A 27907-nucleotide genomic window follows, 5' to 3' on the forward strand; every position below is an offset into this window, starting at 1 on the left:
CTGCTCCTGTATGAAGCAGGAGACACAGGGCTGGAGGATTCTGGGAGAAGGTGGCCTGCCTGTGTCGGGGATGCTGCCAAAGGGACTACTGCCCTGCTGGCACCTGGCTCTGGGCCACTTGGGGCAACACTGTACAGGGAGAAAGGACACTGCTCACCTGGGTGGGAAAGGAGGGCCCCTTTCTTGTGACAAACCCAAGAAGCTACAAAGGCAGGGTGCTCTGGTCCTGTGGACAGCTCTACGGGAGGACTTTCTGCCTCACGACTGGACACCTGTGGGCCAGCGATGCGTGGTCAGGAGGTGTCCCTGTCCTCCCCAGGGCTGCAGCATCACATGAAGGTTAGGGTTAGGGTTAGGCTTAGGGTTATGAGACCTGGCAAGACAGGAAGGCGGCTGCCTGGGCTTGCGAGGAGGGGGGGAATGTGGCCGAGCCTTCCTCCAAGTGGGTCTCCCCACCTCCAGCAGGTGAACCCTGCGGCCAGGCCGACCTGCAGCTGCACCTCATTCCTAAGCACCCTAAGTTGAGGCCATGCCCGTCTCAGCCCACTCACACTGCTGGACAAACACTGCCGTCTGTGTCTCACGGGTCTGAGCACCGGAAGTCCAGGGTCTGGGCACTAGCAGAGCTGGAGTCTGTTTCCCAGAATGCTCCTTCGGACCACATCCTCGCATGGCAGAAGGCTGAAGGGACTGTGCCCTCTTCTGTAGGGTGTTGCTCCCCTGGCCCAGGCCCCCTCCTAAGGCCCCACCTTCTGCACCATCTTTTGGGAGGCCAGGGTCTCAGCAGGTGCATTTTGGGAGGAAACAGACATGCAGGCCACTGTGACGCCCACCTGGATGGTGAGGTCTTTTTCTCGCTGTGACCGATCTGTAAACTGGGAAGGAGTTAACCCAGCAGCAGGCTGGGCTGGGGATCACTCCCCCAGGATGGAGCTGGAGACCGGAACGCAGCAGCCCTGGCAGCGGGAAGCCGATTACTTCTGTCAGGGGACTTGGAATGGAGGAGAAATTGAATTAAGCGGGCGGCGAGCCACAGTGCAGTGTGGGGTCCTGAGCGGCATCGATATTCAAGTGAAGCCTTGAGATAAATAAATATCAACAGGAGAGAGGCGCGCGGGCGGGCAGGGGTGCGAGGAGGGGAGACTGCCGGTCTCTAAGGCGCTGTGGCCGTGTCAGGACCAATAAGGCGGCAAATGCATCACGGTCACAGTTACAGCTATTTCAGGAAATGTAATTCTATGAGAAGTTTTGCAATCTTTCCTCTCTTCTTCCCGGCCCTTCCTCTCACCCTGGACAGCGGCCCTTCCAGGACAGGATGCTCCCTTCTTGTGGGTGAAAGCAGCAGGCAGGTGGACAATCACGCATTAGGCAGCAGTAACCAAGCCGACAGCCGCGGCTGCCAGCCTGCCTCAGCAGGCTGCTCCCAGGCCGTAGCCGCCAGATCTTTGCTGCCCGGCTTCCGGTCCCTGTGCCCTGCCGGCCTGGCCACGCACCATTTCCAATGAAATCTTTCATGCCACTGAAGCTTTCCAGAGGAGAGGGGTCCCTTGCAAGACTGCTCCCTGAATTCCTCCTTCTCACTCCTTGTGGGGTGGGATGGGTGGACCCAGATGCGTGGCTGGGTCCTCCTTCCAGGAAAGGCTCAGCCGAGGTGGAGCTCTGGGGCTCTGGGTGACGCCACCCTGGTGACTTGCAATGCTGCATGAGTGGCGAAGCCCAGAGCACTCACTGCACTGAGGACCCTGTGTGAACTGTGACCTCAGCTCGTCAATAACACGAGGGTTCCAGCCCTCCGTGCCTCTCCTAACGGAAAGCACAACTTCTCAGGAATGCAAGGTTCTGAAGCACACAAATGCACAGCTCAGCTCCAGGTGGACACTACACAGCCAACCGCATGGCCAGGAGCTGCTCCTGGACTGTAGAGAGAGCTCAGTACCCTTCCCTTTGAGGGGGGCATAGCCCCTGGGGTCCTCCCCTGGCTGCTCACTCACATTTGATGGGGACAAATCTCCTGGACAGTTCCTGGGATGTTGTGGGCTCTGCCTCCCCAGGGGCACAGTGGTCCCTGAACTTTCTCCCACAAGGCCACAAGAAAGGCCAGCAGGCCAGATGACCCTCGAGATTGTGGCAGTCCCACGCCCTGTGGAACTAGCCATGCTTCCCAAGATGGGGTGGGAGGTCAGGGCTGAAGGGACAAAGCAGGGGACGGGAAAGTGGGAGCAAGGCCACCTCCCCGCAACAGTCCCACCTTGGGAAATGAAGCGGAAGCAGAATCCCATAGTCTCGCTGTTAGCATGGGGCGGGGGTATACATAGCAGTCAACGTGAGCTCAGCCCCAGCTCCAGCTGATTAGACAGGGCGGAATGATTAGCTAATTAGCCGGAATAGAATCGGCGAGCAGTCCCATCTCCATTCTGCCTCAAAAAAGCGTTTCAGACCTCACATAAAATCACCATGAGTAACGGCTGGAACTTTGCAGTAAATGCTGCTGGGTCTGTGGGATGCCTGCATGCAGAGCAAAGGAAACTGGAGAGTGGTCTCGGACCCCTGAAACACGAAGCCCACACAGAGCAGGGGCGAGAGCTCGGAGGAGGGCAGGAGGGGTGCACGGCCTTGGGGTGATGCAGCTCAGGACTCTAAGACATGGGTGTTGGGGCTGGACCTGCGGGGGTTAAGGACTTCTGCTTGCTCCATGCACCTCACTCTGCAAAGGAAAAGGGAGCACAGAGCAGGTGTGGATCCAGGTGGCGGGGCTCAGAGGCAGAGGACGGCGAACTCCTGCCACTTCTAGCAAAGCGATGGCAGTGGCAGGGACCCAACCGGCAGGACACCAGCTTGGTCACTGGCTCTGTGTTCAGGATCACGACACCGTGAGGGATGGGCGCCCAGCAAGGTGCGAGGAGCTCAGCCTGCTCCCCAGCCCTGTGCAGCACAGGGCACGCACACCTTGGCAGCGTCGATGGAGGCTGATGCACAGCTCTGCCGTATGCAGACGCCACAGGTCACCGTGCAAGGCAGTGCGAATGCCCTCTGCATGGCTGAGGGAAGCCACGGGAGGAAGCTCTCAGACCGGGGAATCTGCAGGGCATGGCGGGACCAGCCAGCGGCACGGAGCTTTGACGTCGCCCTGTGTGTGCCCAGTGCACGTCAAAAGTCACAGGTCTGTAAGAACAGACCCTCCCTCATTTTGGATTCAGTGTAGATCACCCTTGGCTGACTTGTCCATCACAATACAGGAAAGGAATGCATTGATTATGGGTCACAGTGAGAAAAGCGTCTACCCGGATGCATACTGATGCAAACTGCCATAACAGTATTTTTGATCTGAAGTTGGCAGAATCCAGGGCTGTGGGGTCGAGGACAGGTGGTTAAGCTGTCTCTTAGACAACAGGTGGTGAGGCCTTCATCTTCCAGGGCAAAGCAAGCCCGGGCCAGCCCAGGGTTGCTAGGGCAGGGATCTCCACGTCCACAGCCCCATGTGGCTTCATCACACTGGGGGAGTCTGGAGACCCCGAGACTCAGGTGATGGTGCTGGTAGGGAGGCGACCGGTCCACGGTCACTCGGGCAGCGAGGTGAAGGGTTTCAAGGACAGCTGGGTAGTCCGCAGCCTGCCGAGCAGAACACAGGCACCCTGCCCTCCTGCAGCCCATGCATGGACAGAGCAAGCAGCCCGGTGCTGCCCGATCCTTTGGTCCTGGGTGTGGAGACGCCGTGTCTCTCCCTGGCTCCCTGGGTCCGTGCATCCCATGGGCCTTGCCCACGCGGCCTCGAGTGGCCACACACTGCCAGCTGTCTGCAGTGCTGTGGGGAGGCCTCTGCCCTGGGCGCTGCCTGCCCTTCCTTTTGCTAACAGCTGCCCAGAGACCAGGAGGGGGAAAGGACGACCCCTCTGTGGCCACTGACTGTTCCACCCTGGGCTCCGCGCCCTCGGCTGCCTCAGTCTCCCCCAGTGACTCGCTGCAGGCCATCTCCCTGTCTTGCTGACAGCCCCAGCCCCACTCCTGCTGGGCACCACGCAGAGAGCCCACGGGTGAGCTCCATTCCTGGCCCTGGAAGCCCGAGCTCACGGCTGCCCCGCTTCCTGTCCGCCCAGCCAGAGCCCGGTGCCCTGAGCTCCCCCAGCATCAGGCCAGCCTCGCCAGCCGCTGCCCAGGGCCGGCTCCCAAGACCACACCAGCTCAGCTCGCTGCACCCCAAGCTTTGGATCCCGGCCACCTCCAGAAGGACCCAGAACGCGGGCCAGCCCCTCGTCAGCCAGCTCAGCCTCATGCCATGTCACGCCACGTGCCTGCCTCCTCACTGACACGCGTCTCCACCACCTCTTGCCTCGACCCAGGCCTGCAAGGCTGGCTTGCCTCAGGAGGCTGTGAATTGCAAGCTTCTTCCGGCCATGCCCCCATTGGGAGGTCCCTCTCACTCCCTTTCCAGCCTCCTGCTGAACCTTCCTGTGGGGCAGGCCTGGGCATCACCATGGACTTGGGAACCCCAGGCTGCATCCCCTGCTTGGGATGGCACACAGGAGAGTTCCTTCCCTATCCAGGGGCCAGGCCTGCTCCATGGGGGGAGAGAACCTAGCACCGGACAGGTGAGGATGCCACAGGCAGGGATGACCCAGGAAGCCCAGACCTCATACAGGTGGGCAAAGCTGTGCCAGGCAGTACTGCAGGGTGCTGACTCTGTGGTCTGTGCCTGCACTCAGGGCTGCTGTGTAACCTCAGCAATGAGGGTGGCCAGGCCCATGGCCTCTGTGTGTCCACGTGGCTGTCAGCACTGATCCTCCCTGGATGGATCCGTCCCCACGCTGCAGTTCTGGGGCGGGCGCGCTCGCCATGTCTGAGGCCTGGACTCCTCCCTGAGCACCCCAGGACTGGATCTGACAGAACCTTTGAAGACAGAGTGATCCCTGTGGGTCCCAGGGTGCCCGAATCGGGACAGTGTGCCCTCCCCAGGCAGCTTCACAGTGGCCAGGGCTGGGAGGAGGTCGGGCCAGGCCTTTGCCCACTTTAAAACCTCTGATCAACACAGCAATGAGATCAAATGAGACTGTTCGTCTACACCAGCCCTGGCTGTGGTTCATTTGTCATCAGTCATTTAAACCAGACCGAGATGCTGAGCAGCGTCAAAGACACCGTGGGGTTTTCCCTCTACTGAGCGGTGCGTGCTATGCACAGCGGAGGGCACAGCTGCAGGTGGCAGGTCCTGGCCCTCGGGCAATGCACAGCAGAGCCCTTTGCCAGCCACCAGGCTGAGAGCCTTCCCACTTACCGCAGGGCTCGGAAATAGCACGGAAGAGGGACAGCACGGAAACACTGCTGCCTCCTGCTGGGAGGACACTGCTGCCTCCTGGGAGGCTCCCTGGCTTGGCGTCCCATCCACCCTCACTCACCACCTCACTCGGCTCCTCAGGCAGGGGCTGTGGACCGGGTGGACACAGCCCAGGTCCCTCTGTCCTCTCCTAGAGAGGCCAGGACAGTGGGTCAGGCAGCAAATTTCTCCCTCACAGCTGGTCCACAAGATTTGGAGTCCCATGGCTGGATTCCAGCTGCTGGGGTTCAACTCCCCATTCATCCAAAGCCTGGTGAGAGACAGAGGCCGTGGCTAACACGCTGGGCGGTGGATGTGCTCACCAGCAGGCTGCTGCCTACGTCCTCTGCAGGCATGGGGCACAGCCCCAGGCTTGTGGGCTGGGAGGTGCCCTCCCTGAGCAGGGCTCCCAAACACCACCTGACTGAGGATGATGGGCTCAGATGCCACACTGTCCTGGATGCTGTGACCCCTCCTCTGGGGCTCTTGTCACCGTGCCCTGAGTCCCCAGGGCACCCCAGTCCTTCACGCCACGTCATGCCCCCCCCCACGTCTCCCTGAATCTCCAAGCGTTTTTTTCTCCTTGTATATGGATAACAGGTCTGGAGCCGCTCAGAGCTGCAGATGCATTTGCGGGAGGGACAGTGGCTTTCTGAGTGGCACCTGGCCGGCTGGTGCTTCCTGGTGTGCACCATCCCCACAGCGACAGCCATGCTTCCCTCAGCCCACATTTGGGAAACCACTCGGAAGCAACACACCGGCAGCCCCGGGGCAGAAGCTGGCACCATGTGAACCTGCGTGCGCCAGCCTCATTGAGCACGCACCACACTCTGCCATCTGTGGCTGCCTCCGAGGCCGCGGCTGTCACCATGCTCATCCACCGCGAGAGCTGGGGCAGCTGCTGAGCACTCTCACAGGGACTGGGACGCGGTAGCAGGACCTTGCTCCCCTGATACAAGGACCCTCGTATGCCCTGTGCCAGGTGTGGAGTGGGGCAGAAGCATCTCAGTGCTCCCCATCTTCACTCACTCTTCCTAGGGTGATGGGAGTGTCCCCACAGGGGCTGCCACCGCACGCCGGGGCTGTCAGTTCTTGGTTTCCTGGAGAGAATTGCGTCAAAGCCTCGCCACAGCTGTCTCTTCTCAGAGATGCTCATTATGCTCGCTCCTGATTGAAAGCGAAGCTGAGGGAGTTGGTGGTATTACATCGGAGCGCAGAGGGCATGATGCACGTCATCGATACATCAGGGTGAGGTGTCCCTCTCCTTCCTGGCAGCCCAGGGGACTGAGGTCCCAGTCAGCAGCACCTGTCATGCTCCTGATTCAACAGACGATGTGCCCGTCTCCCCTTCCACACGCACAGAGCTCACGCTCTGCGTCGCTCTGAGGGCGTTCTCTTCTCTTCCTGGTTTCTAGCAAAGCATGTCACAGTGGTTGACTGTCGGACAAAGTCCACCCAGCCCTGGTGTGCGGCCCTTCTCTTCCACTATAGGATTTTGCTGAAGTTTTCTGGTGGTCTTTGCTGACATCTCTGGTACTGGGGCAACCCCAACCTCACAGCCTGGGCTCTCCGAGAGGTGCTCCCCACTCTTCCATGCCTGGAAAACTCCGAGGAGGACTGGGGTTAGATTTTTAAGTGTGTAGTCCAATTCCTCAGGGGAGCCATCTGCTCCTTGGAAGCTCTGATGACCCAGGGCGCTTCCCATCACAGGACTACGCAGACTCTCAGCTTCTTCCTGTGTCAGTTCTGGCTGTCTCTTTCCAGCATGACGCCCGTCTCATCTCCGTTACCTACTATGTTGGTAAACAGCTGTCGTATGCCTTGATATGGAGGATTCCTGCTCTCTCCTAGTAGTCATGTCAGCCTCTGTCTCCTGGGTGTGGACACCGGAGCAGAGAGACCTGGGCTGCAGAGGCTGTGCAAGCTGAGTCTTGTCCTCTCTGGGGCAGCGTGTGGCAGGTCCCCCCGTTGCTCATGCAGGTACCTGGAGTGGCCCACGTGGTACATCTGCAGGGGTCCTGGGGCGGGGAGACCCACAGCAGAGCTGGGGGCCACAATGCAATGCTGGAAACTACCCTGATGTTAACTGAAAGAGACCTTCAGTAGCCCGCCCTGCCCCAGACTCCACGCACAGAGGAGGCAGTGGGGGTGATGTGGGGTCTTGGCACAGCCCCTCCAGAGCTGGTCCCTGCAGCACCTGCCCAAAGACGTGTGAGTGCAGACGGGTGGTTTTCAGAAGACTTTTCCAGCACCTGGAAGGGCATCCAGGTCTTATACCTACATGCCCGGCGCTGGCAGCCCCAGCCCCTCCCTTCTCTAGGTTTGTGCTTCCTGTGCCTCTCATGTCACTGTGGTCAGCACGTGGCTCCCCTCACACAGGTCCTTGGGTGGTGCACAGTGTGGCCAGCAGGTGTGGGGCTCGGGAGACACACTGCATGGGCACCGGGCGCAATGTGCCCACTCCCAGGCTGTCACGGCCCGTGTGGGCCTGAACTCCCCAGCCTGCTCTGTGTGGGCACCAGCATCCTCTCCCTCCGTCCTGTGCCGTCCCTGTCCAGACCCTTGTGGAGCAGCCGGGCTGGATCTGCCCCGTGCCACGGACCCCGCCAGCTTTCAGGTCTGCGCGGATGCTGCTCTGCTTCCTGTTTGGATAAAGCCCAGTGCATCCGCTTTCCTTTCGGGCTCACAGCTGAGTGTCTTCCCTAGACACAAGCTCACGGAGATCTGGCTGCTCCTGCTTGGAGGCTGACAGCTTTGGGTCTTAAGATCTCTGTCCTTGGTCCATCCTGAGGTAACCGGCAGGCAAGGTGTGAGCCAGGCTGGCTTGCTTCCAGCTTGCTTTCCCTGACAATTGTCAGCTGGATGGACTCACACACACTGCTGGGGACTGGTGACCCAAAATGCTCCAGGCCAGAGACAAGGCCATGGAGGTTAAAGCCCAGGAAGTGCCTGTACCCTTCTTCCACAAGAGAAGCTTTTCTGGTGAGCTCCTCTTTATCCCTCAGTACCCCACTTAAATGTACCCCGTGCCAAGGTCAGTCAGGAAGCGTCTCTACTCCAGTATCCTCAGCACTGCAGTTCTCTGGGTCAGGGACTTTGAGAGCTGATCTCCCTTACATCCCTCCAGCCACGAGCCTTACTCGAATGAATAGAAGGGTTAGCCCATTTATGCACAGCTAAGAAGCCCACAGAGAAGGGAGTAATCAAGTCCACAGAGCTAGCTCGCCCCAGCCCTTCTTGCTGTCGTACTGTCAGAGTCCCCAGAGCCAGCACAAACCATCTCGAGCTCAACCCGCCTGCCCCTAGCTCTGGCCCAACCTGAGGCGCCGGAGCTTTCTGCAGGCAGCAGACACCATCCAGGGAAGTTTACGATTCACATAGGGCAAGAAACAGGAGCAGAAATTAAATCAGACGGTGGCCTGGAAAATGCCCACAGTGCAGAGCACGCTGGCTGACTGATTTGCTTGGTCTCCCTGGAAAACAGCGAGGTTTTAATTTGGGTCTTTGGATCTGGGTCCTGCGGCACCCGGAGCCCTGAGAAAGGGGCGGACGTCACTCGCGAAGGCAGGGAACTCACCACCCTGCTGCTGCCCTTCCCAGAGGATCCCTATCTCCAGACTGCTCCCCAGTATCCCCAGCTTGGACCCCAGCCCTGACTCTGGTCCTCAGGAATCTCTACCTTTGCTCCCAATCCAAGCCTCGGCATCGCCCACTCTCCCTCACATCCTCCTGGGACTGGGAGACTTTTTCAACCAAGGCTGCTCCACACCAGGCATGGGGTGCCGCACCCCAAGGCCACCTGGACTGGCACATGCTGCTGCAGCTGGCCAGGCACAGAGGGCACCTGGGGCCCTGCCTGCTCTAGTCACAGGGCCCGGGGTTGGCTCTGATGCCTGATCTGATATCACCCTGGGCCTGACCCAGCCGGCACTGGGTGCGGAGTTCCTGGTCTGCTGCTGCAGCCCTGTCCTGTCTGGTCAGCACCAAGTCCCCCCACGTGGCCACCAGTGCAGCCTCCTTCACAGGCACAGCTTACACTCGAGGCGGCAGCCAGCCACAGTTTCTGTCAGGCACCCCCGGGGTTCTGTTTCCCGTCAAGGTTCAGGGCAGTGCCTCCCATGGCACCAACACAGCAGGGGCTGGAACTGAGGGGCCCAAAGTCGAGGGCCTGATGCTACCACCAGACTCAAAGCAGTGGAGCCTGAACCCAGCTGGACAGAGACCGAGGCCCACATGCTCACCGGCAGCCTTGGCCAGAGCCACGTGCAGCAGACGTCATGGGCACTGGGGACCACGATGGTGGGACACCTCCACTGTGCTCCCTCCCCTACGGCAAGACCAGCGGGCCCAGCCACAGTCCTATGCCCAGCGAGTGTGGCACGGAAACGCTACACAGCCAGAGCTGGATCCTTGCCACCAGGGCACCCCGGGGGCCTCCATGGTGAGGAGATGGGCGCGCTGCCCACGGGGACAATCACCCATGTGGGAGCCCGAGGCCAAGGCTGTGCACAGAGCCCAAGCCAGGGCAAACCTGGAGCCCCAGCGTTGGAAGGCGTGGGCCAGTTCTCCTCTCAGGAGCCTCTCCAGCATCTTCTGCCCTCCTGTGCTTGGCACCTGCGGCCGGAGCTCTTACCGTCCACGCAAGCGGGCCGTGCCCTCGTGGTCCCTGCAATCTGCCCCTTCCTGCACGCACAGCGAGCCGTCTGCCGGGCAATCGTCCTCCGCGGCTGACTGCTGTCCCGGTCCAGGGTCACAATCTCACAGGTGCCAGCGGCCAGCTGACCTGCAAGAGAGAGGTGAACTGTGGTGAGCTGAGTGGCTGCAGAGGCAGCTCCCCAGCCTGAGGCCTCCCCAGCATCCACTGGAGACAGAACAGGGCCGAGAGGCCTGGCCCTGTAGAGAGTGTGCTGCACAGCCCGAGTTGGGCCGGCCACAACCAGCCTCTGCACGTGCCCTGGTCTCGGGCAGTCTTGGCTTGGCAGACAGGAAATTAAACATGGCCCCAGCTCAGTGCCGGCGGAAATCAAAGGGCCAGATCACAGAGGAGGAGGGAGCCGTCCCCCTCCCCATTCAGGGCTGGATGGGAGGACCTGACTGTAAAGTGCTGGGCTCCAAACCAAGTGGTCCTCTGCGTCAGTGCCCACGCCAGTGCGCTGCCTGCATAGCGCAGGTTCCGGGAGTCAAAAACAGGCCACAGAGCCAGGGAGGGCCCACTGTCCCCCCTGCCACAGGTGGGGACCCAGTGGGGCTCATCAGCATCAGGAGGTCCAGGCTCCTTCCACGTTCCAGAGCATATGCAACAGAGGGGGACACAGTGCCCAGGTGCTCACAGGCACAGAGGACTTGCCACATGCCAGGGAGTGGACGCCGCACTCATGGGTAGAGGAGCCGGAGCACACACGGGTGTGGTCTGCACACCTCTGCAGACACCAGGTACACAGGGGCACGCGGGTGCCCAGAGGCACACACAGCCCAGGCAGGTCACCAGGTTGTGCCCACCCAGACACCTAGGAACACCCATGCACCATGCCCTGGTCAGTGTCGGCACACAGAAGAGCCATGTTCCCTCCCGAGGTGTCACTGCAGTGGTTTTCCTGGCATTCCTCTCCCTTCTTGTCTCCCGGGGACAGAAAGATGCACTCCACCACCGAAGCCTGTACCCCGGGAGCACAGAGGCAACGCCAGGGAATTCCAGTGGAAAGGAACCCCCTCCAGTGTAAACCATCGCCTGCCACAAAGTGTGCCTGGCACCAGCACCAGGGGCTGAAGAGTGGCACTGAGCCATGAAGACAGTGCAGTGAGCAACAGTGGGCTGTGTAGATGAGAGATGGCCGCTCTGGGGAGGACCAGGGTGTCCGCGCATCTTGTAGGCGAGGTCTTAGCATTTGCTTCTGCCGGGGGGCATGAGGTCCCGAACACACGGCTCCATGACCCCAGCCTGTCACTTCTAGAGCCCTGCGCCCCCATTCACCACACCCTCTCCCTTTCACTCAGCCAACAGCAGGCACATACCGCTCGCCAACCCCCATGCAGGGCATGGCAGAGGTGCTTGGGGCTGGGGACTCCTGCTGGCTCATGGGGCCACACAGAGGCACAGCGATAGGACTAGGGGGTCACACTGAAGCTCAGCACGGGCGATGTGGAGACCACGCCACATCTCCGCCTGCCACTCTGCTTCTGCCACCACAGATGACCTCACGTGGACAGCCAGCGCCTGTGTATACCTGCCTTGCTGAGCCCTGTCTCCTGGCCCAGGGGGGCCCAGCCTCGGCTGCAGCAGGCATCTCCCACACCAGCAGGGGCAGCAGGCAGTGGATGCCCAGGTCCTGCAGCCCAGCCTGGGGGCTGGGGTTCCCATGTCTGGGGGATCCGGGAAGCCCAGGTTTTCTCCAACGGCCCTGGACATGCCCAGCCCAGCCCTCTGCCCTGGGTAGAGCTGTCCACAGTGGACAGAACCTGTTCCTGCAGTGTGTGAGTGATAGGTACACACTTTCAGAGGACAGAGGGGGCAGCGAGGGCTGCCCAGGACACTTCTTATACTGTCCCGCCCAGCAGAGCCCCCACCATGGAAAACCAGCACTGCCACCTCTTGGGCTGTGGAATTGGACTCCCCCCATCAACCTGCATCCACAATTTATCCTCTGGCCAAGGAGCAGGCAAATAATACATATATCAGCAAGTGGATGGTGAATTCAGTGGCAGCAGGGTAGGGACCATGAGGCTACCTGGCCTGGCTGGAGGTGACAGGCCACAGAGCAGGTGCATGGGCATGTACTAAGACGTCATAACCCAGGCCACATGTCCACCTGACAACCTGCAGACCAGCGCCTTGCAGGGCCCCTCTGTACCGAGATGCTGTCTTGGGCTCTGTAGGCTGGCTTGGGGTCTCTAGCTGGACCCAGATAGCTCAGCAGAATGTCACCATGTCCAGGTCCACTGAGAGCCAGCTGCCTCCTCTGAGCTGGGACCAGCCTGGGCAGCCCTATGAAACCATCCATCATGCTAACCAGCCCAGCAAGGACTTCCTGGGTGGCACTGTTGGGGTTACCACTCAGCCCAAACATGCTGGTCACCTGTCCCGAGTCTGTGGTGGCCGGCAGTCTCCAGCGTCCTTCGCCTGCAGCAGTTTGGACCAATCTCTCCCTATCACCTGGCCTCCTTGCCAGTGTCCCCTGCCTTCTTACAAGGACATCGGTGGCCCTGGATGAGGGCTCTCACTGACTCCTGTGATGTTGATATGATGTCTGCGGAGACCCTGTCTCCATGCCCACAGTTCCTGGGGTAACACGTGATCTCACCTCACTGGGCCCCAGCTCAACTTGTGCTGGACACAGAGCCAAGCTCTGAAGACATAGCCGGGTTCTGTCAGGACCCAGCCAGGGCGTACGCCTGCAGGGCACCCCCCGCACCCTCCCACCCAGTTCCTGCCTGTCTGGGTTTATTGCCAGCTTACAAGGGTCTAGGGATATGTCCCAGGCCTCCTGACCAGCCCACTCTCAGCACTCTCATCACCCTGTACCCCACGCTGCCCCGTGCCTCCCTAGAGTATCCGACCCAGATCCACCTCCACCACCTCCTATCTGGGCTGCCGCTGGAGCGTCCTTCCTACTGTCCTGGACCAGGGCACCATGACCACCCTGCATGGTTGTGCTGCACCAGGAACAGTGGGCACTGAGCCTTGAGAACCGAAGGACAAGCACTGAGCCACACCTGCTGCTGTCCTGGGGCCCTGCCTGGCTGCCCTGGACACAAGACTTCCGCATCAGGCGATAATGCCTGCAAACAGGCACCTCCTGCAGAGGCTCAGGGGGAAGCAAAGGCCAGGGTGGAGTCCTGGGCAGGGTGCGGACACAGGGCCCAAACAGAGCCTGAAGAAGCCAAGGTACCTGGGGATGCGAGGCAGCAGGTGTCCTGAGACACCCGATGGACATGGCCACGCCAGGGGGAGACACATCCAGCAGGCCACATGCTGGAACGTGGCTGGAACATGGCACCAGTGCAGCCAGGTGTGGGGGCCAAAGCCAAGGACGTGGGAAGAGAAGGAGGGGACTGTGAGGTCTGCTGCTGGGCTGTGGGAGCCAGTACTGGCCTGGGGTACTGAGGGGTTTCACAGCCTGTCTAGCCGCTGCAGGGTCTGCTCCGAGCACATGAAGCAGCCCCATGGGCACAAGGGAACGTCCCCTGCAAAGCGCTCGCCTGGGCTGTGGGCTGAGCTGAGTGGAGGGGTGCCTGCAGGAAAAGGCAGCCCCTTGTGGGGGACCCTGAGGGCCTTGGCCATTTTGATAGGGGCGGGGGCAGGGCCAGATGCTCAACATGGCCCTGCAGCAGCCTCACCGCTGGGCGCCCTGTGTGTGAGATGTGTCCTGGAGGAAGCCCAAGGCTGCGGCAGGGGCGTTCTAGGGCGGTGATGGACAGCCACCCGGGTGTTCTCTTCCTAGAACTGCAGCGGCGTGGCCTGGTAGTGACAGTCGGAGCGCGAGAATAAGAGGTAGGAGAGCTCTGTCCCTCGACAAACCCTCCCGGGACAACCAGGCTGCATTCGGGACCTCCTGTGTCCCCTAACCAGGCCGGGGACACCCTTCCTCCATGCTGTGTGACACCAGCTGCTCTAAGGGAGCCAGTAACCACCAGCTGCACTGCCTACTGTCCTGCCACCCAGTGGGCATGCCAGGGTGGTGCCAGGGTGCCATCAGGGCCCCTGTGTCAGGTGCATGGACATCCAAGGCTCGAGCTGGGTGAACCACCCACAGGGTGTAGTGTCCCACAGTGACAGAGATGTCTGCGCAAACCTGGACAGGCAACCATGGCCCCATCAGATGGGTGAACACCTCCCTTCCTTAAGGTGCAGTGGCCTGCGGCAACACCGTGGCTCTGGCCTGGCATGGGCAGGTGCACATCTACCCCCAGGCAGAGTAGGCACAGCACTGTCCTTGGTCCCGGCCACTGAACAGGAGAGGCCTTGTCCCCAGGTAGTGGTGGGCAGTCTGGCACAGTGACAACCTGACACTGGGGCCCAGTGACAGCCTGGCTGATGTCCCGAAGTCTGAGAAAACGTCCCAGGTGGGACCCCTCTGCCTCTGCTTGGTTCTGTCCTGGACTCCAGGGCTATCACTGAGCTACAGGGAAAGGTCTGTCCCCTGAAGCCCTGTCAGGCATGCAGCCCACTGGGTCTGAGATGAGGGGCCTTGCTGTGCATGTGGGCTGAGGGGACTCCACAAGACTGTTCACAGGCTGTTAGGGACCTTGTGGTCTCCGGGACCCTGGTGGCCGTGAGCAGGAAGGCTGCTCTGTTTCCTCAGAGGAGGAGGCAGTGCCCAGGGACACAGCCAGGTACAGGGCACACCACTCCATGGGTGCCTTGGAATGCCCAGTGTACCCAAAGCCAGGGCCGCAGCAGGTGACAGGAAGGACCAGAGAGGGATGGGTGTGCCAGGCCCCTTTCCAGGCAGCAGGTGGCAGGGCAGTGTCCACACCTGGACAGGGTTCCGGCGAGCACAGCCCATGCCATGGTGCCAGGTGAGGCAAACAAGGGTGGACCTGTGCAGTGGCATAGGTGACAGGGAGAGCACGGGGAGCACGGCCCAGGCAGCATCTTCCGCCCAGGCACAGACAGACATCCATTCCATCCATCGTGGCACAGCATAAATCAGGGACAGTGTCCAGCAAGAGGAATGATGGGATAAAGACTGAAAACGAGTGGCAGGTGCAGAGGGGGGGTGGCATTTATCCCCCACAAATGTCAGCCTGCATGTGGATTAGAAGGAAACCAAGGTGCACTGGGGTGGGGGTCAAGGGGGTCACAGGCTCTGGGGCACAGGCTAGTGCTCAGCAAGAGGACGGCTCTGGCCGTCTGGAGTCACAGGACAAAGCAGTTCCCGACCATGCTGTGGCCCTGTGTCAGATGTGCCAGGAGGTGCACACTCACAAAGGTGCACATACACGCACAGTTGCACACTCATACTCAACATGAGCATACCTGTGTACCACGTTCGCTGTGAGTGGCATGCACACGGAGCTGCCATGTGCCCATCCCCTTGGCCCTGTGTGCGGCCAGCCTTTCCTGCCCAGTGGCTGCTGCAGCATGCACTGCAGGGCCTGTGAATCTTGGCTCCCTCTGGGGTCCCAGAAGTCACACCTGCTCCTGCCCGTGTCCCAGTGTCCAGAACCTGCCCTTGCTGGTCCCTGTCCTGTGTTGGACACCACCATCCCTCTCCCCCATCACCCTACTGTCCCCAACACCCGCACTGGCCTCAGAGCTCTGCCTCCCCTGCGGGCCCCGTGCTGACTGTCACTGGCTCGTGGTGGGCACACTGGGGGACTTGGGGTTCCGCGGTGGCCGGGGCCCTGTAACTAGCAGGGATGGCGTCAAGGCCCGACACTCTCCACCGCAGGACTCGAGGAGATAATGAAATAGTCAGCTGCTGACAAGGTAAGTGACTACTACTCAGTTTTATCCCTGATCCTATAGACAGACGGTACAAGGATTAAAAGCACAGGAAGGAACGCGCCTTAAGATCCAGTGAAGTATTAAACTCTCAATATTTGCGTTACAATGCCGTCGAGCTCCTATTAAAATCCCGTATCTAATTCTCCATCACGGCTCAACTTCAACAGAGCCAATTAGGTTCATGCGGGGGATCAGGGAGGGAGCGAAGCCCTGCATGGGCAGGCCTGACCAGGATTATCCCAGCACGACAGTGTGGGAGGCCAGATAAAGAAATTAAGTGAGTCTGGGGTCTGCAAGAGGGCTCCCCAAGGCCGGGACCCACGCCAGCCCCAGCTGCTCTCCCTATGCATGCACTGCCCTGGCATTGGGGCCCAGGCCATGAAAGATGCCAGGGTGGAACAGGAGAGGACCTGGGGCGGGGAGGCCCTGGTCTTGCTCGAATGCTGAACAAGGGTCAGGCAGATCCTGGCCTGGGGCTGAGAGGGGGACAGAGACAGAGAGTGACCGATGAGAGAGAGGAGAGAACGTAGCAGAGAGAGAGAGAGGGGGGGGGCAGGGCCCACAGCAGTTGAGGTGATGCCAAACAATGTGGGGGCACAAGCCTCATCTCCCCAGCCTTGGGGGGCAGTCTGTGTGCACGGCCACCCTCCTGACAGCATAGCGTCTCTGACCTCGGGCTCCACGCCCACAGGGCCGAGTTCCAGAGTAAGACAGCGGCTTGGAAAAAGAGGGTTCCAGACAGCTCCTCCATGCAGGGGTGCAAAACAGGGCCCAGACAGCTGGAGCGACTGCAAGATGGTGTGACACGCAAGTGGCCGCCCCACTGCCATCCACATTTTGTCCCACAGCACCGGCCACAGGCAGGAGGCTTTGAGCCTCGCCCTCCAAGAGTGAGCAAGCTCGAGCGCTCTGCTGTCCCTGCCAGCGCCGGGAGCTGGGGACTCATCTCTCAGGTGACTCATGCCCCGGAGTCCTGCTCTGGCCAGGAGCCTGCTCCATGCTGGTGCGTGGCCTTCTATGGCGGTGGTGGCAGGGACGGGGGCACTTTTACTGTTCTCCTTCAGGCGGATGGAGCTGCATGGGGATGGCCACTGCCACTTGCCTGGGCTGTCCAGCTGGCTCCCCGTCAATTATCCCTGTTAATGTGCATGCTAACGAGGCGCTGCCCGCCTGGCTGGGCCCAGCAGCGGCCCCAGGGCCCATCCATTGCAAGCTGGCCCAGAATGCTACTGGCACAACATCATAAACACCTAATTACACCTCAGTTTACGACTTCATAAAGGTCAATAAAAGGCACCCCGCATCCCCTTTGCAGGGCACAGCCCACAGCAGTGCAGGAAGGCATGGATCAGAGCCCATTGCATCCCGCCAGTAATGGCAGGGAGCAAGGTAGCGCCTTGGCTTGGGGCCTTGGTAACCTGGAGTCCCCACCCCTCCCTAGTGGCCACCACCATAACACTGGGCAAAGAAACAATGCTGCCCATCAAACTCTTCTCCGCCAGAAACAGGCCCATGGCCTCGTGTTAGAGTGCCCGACATTCCCATCCCCTGACCCCATCCATACACAGCCCCACCAGGTGGCCCTCAGCATACAGGACAATCCCTGTTCCTGGCCGCCCCGGGCTTCACAGGCAGCACTGAGCCCAGAGAGGGCAGGGCTCGAGCAGAAGTGCCCAGCTCAGGACCCTCCACAGGTGCCCTGCACATCTCTGCCAGGGCGTCCAGGATGGCTCTGGGTGTGGACAAAGGGGCAGAGTCTGAAATCGCCCAGGGAGTGACCCAAGAGTGGCCACAGGACAAAGTGGGTGCTAAGGGAGGGCAGAGACCGGGGAATCGAGGCCAGGCTGGGCCGAGGGCCCACTGGGTGGTCCATGCATCCAGGGCTGCCTGCAGTACACACCCAGGACGCCTTGCTTTCTGGAACAGTGTCCCCGTGATCTTCAGTGCATCCTTTTGTCCCGGAGCTGTTTGTGGGTTCTAGGGGTGCGGATGGAAGTGGACTCAATGCAAGCTCAGCAGCAAGGGCCTGAGGGGCAGGGATCTGGGGTGTCAGGGAGGCCACCTCGAGGATGGCTGTCCAGCCCCCTCCTCACAGGTGATGTGGGTGCTCCCTGTGGGCCAGGCTGGGGGTGAGGGAGGGCCCCTGCCTTGCCAAGCTGCCAGGTGCTCCCTACAGACCCCAATGGTTTCCCTCCTCAGGTTCTGCTCATGTCAAGAGAGGCGACACATGTGGCCCCGGGGCGCTGGGGACACCTGCTGCCCAGTGACGCAGACACCTTCATTTCCAGCGCCAGCGCTGCAGGGCAGCTGCTTCTGTCCACGTTAGCACCTAGCCTGGACTTGGAGGGCGAGCAGAACCTGGACCTCTGGCCACACAAACGCTGGGGGCAAAACTGCCCCCGAGGTGGCTCTGTCTTGCTGTCTTGGAAACACTCCACGAAGGGACCCAAAGACGTGGCTGGAGACTGCCACGTCTGTCACCAGGCTGGGCTGGTGGAGCAGGAACAGGGCTCATGGAGGGAGGCCAGGGGCGGGCTCTGCAAATAGAGGGACAAGGACTGGCCGGCCCACGGGGCTGGGAGCTGGTGTGACTGGGTGCGCTGGGGGCACGGGAGGCTCCCTCATGTCCCCAGGAATTTCCCCCAGGCCACTGCAGAGGTCACCCAGTAACATGTGCTGACGAAGGCCCTTTGCCCTCCTCGAGGCTGGGTCTCAGTGTCTGAGATTGACCTCACTGTCAGTCTCGACCTTGGGGACACCACTGGGGCTTCAGACCCAGCCTAACCTAGCCAATACGGACACTGCTTGTCTCCTTGCCATGCCAGTCCAGTCCCTGGGGACAACAGATTCCGACCTGTCCAGCACCATGCCTTCCACTCTAGCTGAGCCTCAGTTTCTCTGTGTGGGCAGTGGGAGTAACAAACTGAGCCTGTGCACCTGCCTGCCAGGTCCCCTGGGTGCACACAACAGAGATGCCAGTTCTGGGCTCCCCTCTGGACCACCCAAGCCCAGGTGCAGCACCAGGCAGCCTTGGACCTGACCAACCTTACTTTGCCCAGGTTGGGAGGTGGGCAGGACAGCTTGGGGTGCAGAGCTCCTGCCCCAGCTCTCCACGGGTGTCTGATACTTTGTTCTGGGGTGAGCTTAGGAAGGAGCCTGGGGGCAGACACCACAGGGCCTGAGGCCAAAGCTGCAGTTTCCATTCTGCTGCCCACCTCTCCGCCTGCCTGCAGGGTCTGGTTCTCGGGCCCCCACATTCTGTGCTTGGGGTTGAGTTGATGATTCAAGGAGGCCACCACAGCATCATGGCGGGAGGGGGAGGGAGAGGCGGCAGCTAGCACTGCCACAGCCTATGCCTGGCTCCTTGGGGACAAAGCATTTCACACCCTGGGCTGAGAAACCAGCACCTGGCACAGCACCTGCTCAGCACCTGCCATCTGCGGGCACCTGAAGCCCTGCCACCACCCTATTTTTATGGAAACTGAGCCATGTCCAGAGGTCTCTGGCTGAAGCATCTCAGACATGCACAGTGGTGCTGATGCTGAGTAGGTGGGCAGTTGTGTTTTGGAGTCTTGGTGATGACCCTGTGGGTCACAGGGTCGCTACCTGGGAGGGAATCTGGTGCTGTTCCCCATGAAGGAGCCCTATAATGGTCCCCAAAACACTGCTTCTGATCACAGTGCTCGAGGAGCTCGGGGTCTGCAGGTGGGAACAGAGGAGAATCTAGACACGACTGCACAAGCTTCACAAAAATGAGCTCAGAATCTACCAGAAGCGCAGACTTCTAAAAGTTACACAGGAGAAAAATGTGACTTTGGATGTGGTGATGAGTTTTTAGATAAAATACCAAATGTATAATATGTGAAAGAAAAAAATGTGATAAATTAGACTTTACTAACATTAAAAACATCTGCTCTGCAAAGATACTGTTAAGAGAATGAAAAGACCAGTCAGAGCCTGGAAGATATTTGCAAACCACGTATCTGATGAAGACTTGCATCCAAAATATACCAAAAAAAAAAAAAAAAAAAAAAAAAAAAAAAAAAACCCTTGAAAACTCGTCAATATGAACACGGTGACCCAATTAAAACACAGGCAGGAGATCACCAAAGATACTTCACCGAGAAATGGCAGAGAAGCACAGGAAAACATACTCAATGTCTCTGCCATCAGAAATTTTCAAATTAAAATAACGAGACAAACGCCATACACCTCGCAGGGTGGCTGAATTCCAAAATCCCCAAAATAGCGGAGGCTGGCGAGAATCCGGAGCAACAGGAACTCTCGGTCTCTGAGGGGGTGACACAGACGGCGCGGCCTCTCGGGAGACAGCTGGCAGCCTGTGCAGTCCCTGTCTCCTACCGCACGACCCGAAGCCACGCTGCTCTTGATTCAGCTGGTAGATCTAAAGACTTCCTCAAACTCAGGAAACCGCACCTGAGTATTGGTGGATTTTGTGATAATTCCCCAAACCAGAAGCAGCCAAGAGGCCCCTCCCAGGTGAACGCAGGGCCCCAGTGTGGCACGAGTGACTCAGAGCTAACAAGAAAAGGGCCCAGCCACCAGGTGAGTGGGGAGCCGGCCTGGGTAGCTCTGCACTGCACGGCATAGCCACGGCACTCTGGAAAGACACCACGACAGGGACAGGAAGATGACATGTGGCCACCACTCAGCGGGAGGGGAGAACAAGTGGGGCTGGGGACAGCAAGGCCCTCTGTGTGGCGTGGAAATGCTGGGCCCCAGCATCAGAGGTCGGTCACGTCCCACGGCAGGTGCAGCCCGAGTTCGGAGCTCAAGCGCAGCGTTTTCCAAATCATCGGGACCCCGAGGGTGGCACTGGGTTTACACGGCCTCAGAGGGATTCTGACTGCGCTGTAAGTGGACAGGGCTATCGCACTCACTGGGTTCTGCCAGGAGGACATTAAGGTAAGAGGCACGGTCCCTAGCCCAGTACATGGGCACACAGAGCTGCTTCCCCCAGATCAGTGCCAGGCGACCCAGCGCTGTGACATGCATGTGCTTGTCTACCCAAGGGATGAAGGGCAAGCCACAGGGCCAGGTTTCCAGGCCACAGGGGGAGTTTGCGGATAAGGGACAGGAGGGCATGGAGGGTCCCGGGGTGTGGGGGTCACTGAGGGAGCAGTCAGCATGAGCTCCTGTGTGGCGCGATGCGGACACAGATGGCCACGCACCTGCGCATGTGTGTGATGCACGCTTCATCGTGCACACATGAACACTTGTTCCAGCTGCCAAGAGGGCTGAGGTGCAAGGCCAGCCCCAGGGACAAGGAGTTCTAATGCTGAAACCCTGGCTGGCTTCCCGCACCACAGCAGGAGGGACTGGGGCCCCCTGGAAAACGCCTGTTTACAGGGCTAAAGGAAGGAACGTGTGGGAGGAGCCTGGCACACCTGACTGTGCCAGAGAGGAAAGAAGTGTGCAAAAAGCAAACACACTGTGGTGATTGTGTCAGAGGGACACAGGTGGACGGATTCCCAGCAGTCCGAGCTAATGAGTAAGGCACTGCTGGGTTAGAACCCAAGTATAAAAGATGCACATACGTATCAACCATGTGGACACAGGTACGTGAGTGAATCAGCGAATTCTGGGGACCAGCAGAATTCCACACTACAGTCACTTGGCCCCCAAGGAGGTGATCTGAAATCCCTTGTCGCCCATGGTTCAGGCTGCACAAGCGGCTTCCTCCCAACGTGCATCACGTGGCTGGAGGCAAAATCAGCCTCTCGGGGGAAACCTGGTGACCGTGGCTCACACGGGTCACTGAGGATGGGTCAGCTAGCCCAGTGCCTGGACGTGATGAAATGGGAAGAAGAGGCAAGTCACGTCTGCAGCCTTCCCAACGCCCCGCAACCCCAGGCCAGTACCAGCAGAGGGACAGTCCCTGGAGCACCTGCCCAGCACTGCTGGAGATGTGAAGGTCATCACGGATGGAAAGAAACCAGGAACTCAGGCCGGCGGGTCCAAGAAGAGCAGGTGGGTGCCTAAGGCCACGTGGCGTGGACCCTGGGCAAAGCAAGGGCAGCAAGTGAGAGGAAGGAACTCTGAGGAAGAGGGGCTCTCGTCAGTGACCCAGCGCAAGCCCTGGCCCCTCGGGGGAACCCCGGGCAGCCTCTCACCCAGTCACCACACTCATTATCGAGGTACATGGAGAGGCTGCGGGGTGGGCCGGACTCCAACCATCTCCTACACATCTCTCCGTACAGCTAAAACTTTTCCAAGAAAAATAAAGTCTATCACGAAATCTCTAGGAGACATGAAGAATGATCCGCCCTGCTAATGTGCACACCGAGGGCCTCGCAGCGCACGGTGCCAGCCTCCGATGCGGTGAAATGGGGCGTGCACACGCCCGCTGCTCTCTACCCTCCTCCCACCTGTCTCCAGGTTTTCCAAGAAACACTCCAAGCTCAGGGAATTTCACATCATTCCCCGCTCGCTCAACAACCGACCACCTCCCCCCCTGTGCCGACTGACCGGCCCTGACCTGGAGAAGGCTCCTTGGGCTTCAAAGAGCCACTCTGTGGCTCCTCCTACAGTCCCCTTACAGGGACATCACGGGCACGTGCTACCAGGGAGCAGCCCTACAAATGCTCCTGTCACCAGCCCTGCAAATGCTCCTGTCTTCCAAGGTCAAAGGCAGCAGCTGCCGTTCGAGCTTACCTGGGCCCTGCACGCTTCCGGAATGGGCTTCTGTGGGTCTGGGCTTGCTGTATGCTGAGTAATGACAGGGACACTGTGGTGGGGGGAACAGCTGGAGATGAGACTTTCCTCAAATGAGCAAGGCACAGAATGGGGCAGAGGTGGTGTCTGCAGGCCAAGTCATGAGCATGACCTCTGTGCCCGCCTGGCGAGTGGCACTGCTAGAGGCCTCATCCAGCTCTGGGGCTGGGGAGGGTACCGCTGTGGTCAGAACAGTCCTGTATGAGACACCAGGCCAGGGCAGGGCAGGCCCTGGCTACCCTCTGGCCCTAATTCCTCTGCCACCTGCTCCCGGAGGCCTCTCTGGGCTGCACCATCTGTAGGCGTTCACAGCATCCTACCACCTCATGTGACAGGGGCCTCTCCTGGCCACCCGTCAGTTCCCCTGAGCTTCTCCTCGAAGCCTGGTCTGCTCCGCGGGACATTAAAAAGCTGACTCTAGCAGGACGTGGCTAGGCTGTGGGGGCGGGGGCTGTGCCCCTGGAGCAATCAGGTAGCTGCTGGAGCGAGCTGGACCCCGCAAGGCTCAGGCCTCCTGTCCTACTATGCACCTCTCCCACCTGCCAGGCCACGCGTCTGCCGAGACGCCGAACCTACAGCTAAACAAACCTCGTTCCCACACATGTCCAGCCGGAGGGACTGCGCCAGGGCCATGCAAAGTGGGCTGAGGGAGTCAGTGTCTCACCCTAACCCTGCAGGCCCTCGCCCTGAGTCTCCCTGTCCTTTCTCCCTGAGCCTCCTTCCAGTTTCCCTGCTTTTAAACAAGGCTCTGGGGCAGGGTGTTTGTTTGTTTGTTTGTTTGTTTGTTTGTTTGAACACCTGAGTGCCAGAACACAACCCTTGTAAGAGCCCAGGCTCTGGCCCTAGCGGAAGCACCACTCGCCACTGCTCCGTGTCCCCTTATCTGAGCCGCTGAAGGATGAAGACGGTAAACATTTACAGCACCCACAATCAGCAAGGTTTTCAGTTCCTCATCTCGAAAACCACTGCTGGGCTTCAGGCTGTCCCCCCGGTGGAGTAAGAGGGTCATCAGGAGTTTCTGGGTATTTTAGACTACTCCCCTCAAAATAATAAGGGAGGGTGTGGAAGGACATGCTGTGCTACAGGGACTCAGAGACTCCTGGGTCTTGGCTTCCAACCCCTGGTCCTTTGTGGGTGGCAGGCATTTGACTGGGTGGATGTTTGGTAAGTGGAATGACAGATGGAAGGATGGGTGGATTGGATAGAAGGATGGATGGATGGATGGATGGATGGACAGAATGGAAGGATAGATGAATGGAGGAAAGATGGATGGATGCATGGAAGGATGGATGGATGGAATGGGAGGTGGATGGATGGAGGGGCAGATGACTGGATGCACAGATGAGTGGGTGAATGGGTGGAAGATGGACCAAATCAGAGCCAATCTAACAAGGGACTAGGGGAGCAGCTGACCAACAAGTGCTCAGGAGTAGGAACCTCTCTGTTTTTATTTCCAGTTAGGTCCTGAAATTGGACCTAACTGACTGTGGGTCCCTTAAGGAGATGCTCAACTTCACTTTACTTTTTAAGAAAACAGAGAAAGTAGCAGTCCAATTGCTCCCAGAGGTTGAGTTTCCCTGCCTCAGCTTGCAGGCGAGCCCCGGCTCTAGTAAACACACTCATGCATGTTCCTTCTCAACCCTGGCTAGATGCCAGAGACCTCAGAGGGCCACAGGTACTCAGCCTCTCGAATCTGGATGGCCAAGTCCATCTGCACATCTGCAAAGTCCGCAGTCAAACCACGGTCACATCCCCACTTTGGCCCACTTCTGAGGGCATGGCCTGGCCCCAACTCATGTCATAGCCAGGGACACTGAGACCTGCCATGGAGGTGTCCCAGGCTGCTCTGTGGAATGGTCCTGGCACCTGGTCAGCTTAGCAATACATTCTTCCTGCCTGGCCCCAGCCCCAGCACTGTCTGAAATGCACAGCCAGCCTGCACACCTCTGGCCTGGCACAGGGAATGGGTCTGTCCTGAGCTCCAGCATAATGCACATCCATAGTGCCCCGTTGGCCTGCATGGGGATCATCTGAAACATGGATTGGTTGGGTGGCAGGGAAACCTGTGGGTAGATGTTTAGATAAGTGGGTAGATGGATGGAAGGGTACACACCTGGGTGGAAAGAAGGATGGATGGATGGATGGATGGATGGATGGATGGATGAGTGGATGGATGGATAGATGGATGGATGACTAAGGGGAAGGAAGGATGGATGGATGGATGGATGAGTGGATGGATGGATGGTTGGATGGATGACTAAGTGGAAGGAAGGATGGATGGACAGATGGATGGATGGATGGATGGATGGATGGATGGATGGATGAATGGACTGATGGATGGATGAGTGGATAACCAGGTGAACAGAAAAATGGATGGAAGGATGGATGGATGAGTGGATGACTGAGTGGAAGGGTTGATGGATGGATGAGTGGATAACTGGGTTGACAGAAGGATGGATGGAAGGATGGATGGATGAATGAGTGGATGATTGAGTAGAAGGATAGGAAAATGGATTAATGGATGACTAGGTAGAAGGACGAATGAGTGGGTGGATGGATGAGTGGCCAGATAGAGGAGCGAATGACTGGGTGAATGAGTGGGTGAAAGGATGGACTAAAAGTGTGGCAATGGATGGGTAAATGAATTGGGTGGATGTCTGGATAAGAGGGCTGATGGATGGATGGTGGAGGGCACCAGTGAATGGACAAATGGGAGGAAGAATGGATGCACATGGTGGGGAACAGCTGACCACCAAGCACTCGTGGGTAGGAGCCGTTCCATTTTCTCCATGTGTCTGAGGTTGGTGAGTAGGTGTCCCTGAAGCAGGTGCTTGATAAATAACCACACATAGGACCAGGATTCAAACACTGCAGGACGGAGACACCTGGGTGGCACAGACATGGGGTGTGAGGGAATAAGCCCAACATCCCGTGGGCTCCAAGTCACACAGCTAAGTTGCTGCGAACGCCCACTAGAAAGCCACGGGCAGGGCTCTGCGACACTCACTTGGAAATCAGATTAAATTGTTCTCAGCAAAAAAGAAAAAACGAAACAAAAATGGGGAACAAGGGAAACTGTTCCCTTCTCTGAGGAGGCGGCCTTAGCAGAGCTGATTAAAAACCACCTCCCAGACTTCTCGAGCATCAGAAAAGTCCAACTCCAAATTGGGCCATCTTGAAACAATGAGACCCAAGTACGGGAAACTCTATGCACAAATAAGGGAATGGAAAGGAGGTGAGCCGCTGGCGAGCTGCAGAGGGCTCTGCAGTCACAAGAACAAGGTCGCTAGATTGGTGACCCGGGAGGGACAGGGTGCATGAGACACGGGGCTGTCTGAGACAGGAGGGAGACAGGGGTAGGGGCAGGTGACAGTGTTGGAGCAGAGGGTGGGCAGATGTCCCTGAGCCCAGCCCAGCATGCAACCTGGGACCTCACCCCAGGCCTGGCCAGGGCAGCTGAGAAGGGCACGCCCTGTGGGAACACACCATCCTTCTCAGCAGGGGTCACACTCCACCAGAGCTTGCTGAATGACTGCGTGATCCCTGACTCTTCCTAGTACTCCCTTGGTACCCAGAATTCCCAGTCCCGAGGAGCCCCTGGTGCACTGGGGAGGAACAGCAGAGACCCCAGCAAGCACCATGAGCAGTGTACCCCCAGGACCCTTGCAAACCAGACCTGGGTGCAGACAGTGGGAACTGGGTGGACTGAACTCGCACAGTGGAAGGGGCTGGGCTTCAGTCTGAACTCACTCGGAACTTTCTGGAACTCTGGCCCAGATGCCTGGCTCAGGAGAAGACTTGTGGGTCGCATTTTCACTGCAGGACCAAGTCAGGCTCTTGTGCTTGGCCTGAGAACAGGCAAGAGGAGGAATGTGTGCAGGTCCAGCAACAGCGGGTGTGGCTTGGGGATGGCAAGGGACGAGTCGAGCCTGCCTGGTCTCCCCTGCCACCCAGGTGTCCCCTAGCCGGGCCCAGCTCAGTCTGGACTTGGCTTGGTCCTATGTGTGCAGAGCTCTCCCTAAGGGCTGTGCTTGACAGAGGCCACAGCCAGGGCACAAGCAGGAATGGAGGGGACCCAAGATACACAAGTGGACAGGCTGAGCTGGGGACTCAGGAAGAACGCTCTGCAGGGGACGGGGACCACAGAGGTGAGGGCAGAGGAGACAGCAGAAGCTTCCTTCTGGCCCCCTTGCCGTCCATCCAAGGTCCCATGTGGGCCACAAAGCCAGCTGCTTGCTCCCTGCTGGCCACAGGACTCATGAGAAGCCAGGATGCCCCACTGTGCACAGAAAGCCCCCAGGGCCCCCAACTCCCTGTGGGTGGTGGCATGAGCTGCCTGATTGCCAATGATGAACATAAGGTGCCAGTCGGTGCCCAGCGCCAGGTAAAGTTGTCCCGGGCATCTTTATGAGCAGGTAAATCCTGATCTGGTTCCATAAAGCATTTACAAGGGTGGTTGTTTCAAACTGCATGCAGAGCCTTCCCCACTCGGCATCCATCTGCAAAGGTAAACACCAAGTCATGTGTGGAGCCCACTGTGGGGTGCGCTCTGGTCTTGAGGAGGCCGAGCTGGAGAGGCCTCCAAGCCCACCCCTACTAGCCTCTCTGCAGCTGGGCATGCGGCCCTGGCAGGAGCCAGAACCACCTCCGAAAAGCACAGATGCCTGGCACTTCCTGCCAGCTTCCCAGTTTCCACACAGCATGGTGTCTCCACACCCCACCGTGGCTGCAGATCCCTGGGTTTGATTCCTGGCACAGCCACTTGCCAGAGGCCTCCAATTGTGGGCCTGGACAGTGTGAGGCAGCAGCTCCCGGCAGAGCTTGCAGAGCCAGTGCCAGAGGAGACACCTTTATGCAGGGGCTCACGCCAGGGTCCCCATCACCACGCACCCAGCAAGGACACACTGGACCCACACACCACGCCCTGCAGTGTCTTCCTGATACAGCCCACCTGAACTTTCCATCTGCCTCCAGGAGGCCCCCAGAGCAGCCATAAATCCCCAGGACATGGTGACAGGCAAGAGCAGCAGCCTGTGCCACGCTCCACTTCTGCCTCTCTTGTGGGTTCTGCAGCCTGCATGGTGATGCAGTGAGCAGTCACAGGACTTCCATGAAGGGTGAGAGCGCTTGTTGGCATCCCAAGAGGGACAGCACCTGATGCTTCCATCCATGGTGGCTGAGGCCAGAGAAGGCCTAGTGCCTGGTGTGGGCTGCCTTTGCAGAGCTGAGATCACGGGGTGGCTTCTTTCCTGCCTTGGACCCTTCCTTGCTCAGGTCTCTGGACAGGCACCCTGCAGGACTTCCAGTTTAGAAACCAGTAATTCCTCCAAATTTAAAACAAGTGAGTCTCACCAGCAACAGTATATCTATGAGTACAAAGTAGTTAGCAGAACAATGTATCTACGAGTGCAATGTATCTA

At 59.0% G+C, this 27907-nt stretch overlaps 1 protein-coding gene across 2 annotated transcripts in view; it reads right to left on the minus strand.

Annotated features, from left to right (window-relative positions):
* Tafa5 (TAFA chemokine like family member 5) overlaps positions 1 to 27907 on the minus strand; it is a 145783-nt gene that overhangs the window by 37671 nt on the left and 80205 nt on the right. For both annotated transcript variants that reach the window (XM_063243895.1, XM_003461943.4), the window contains exon 2: positions 9939 to 10088. In XM_063243895.1, the coding sequence (XP_063099965.1) occupies positions 9939 to 10088 (150 nt within the window). The remainder of the gene's footprint in view (positions 1 to 9938; positions 10089 to 27907) is intronic.

Source organism: Cavia porcellus, unplaced genomic scaffold, assembly GCF_034190915.1.
Source record: "Cavia porcellus strain 051 isolate PalLab524CR breed Dunkin Hartley unplaced genomic scaffold, mCavPor4.1 scaffold_40, whole genome shotgun sequence".
Classification (NCBI taxonomy): domain Eukaryota; kingdom Metazoa; phylum Chordata; class Mammalia; order Rodentia; family Caviidae; genus Cavia; species Cavia porcellus.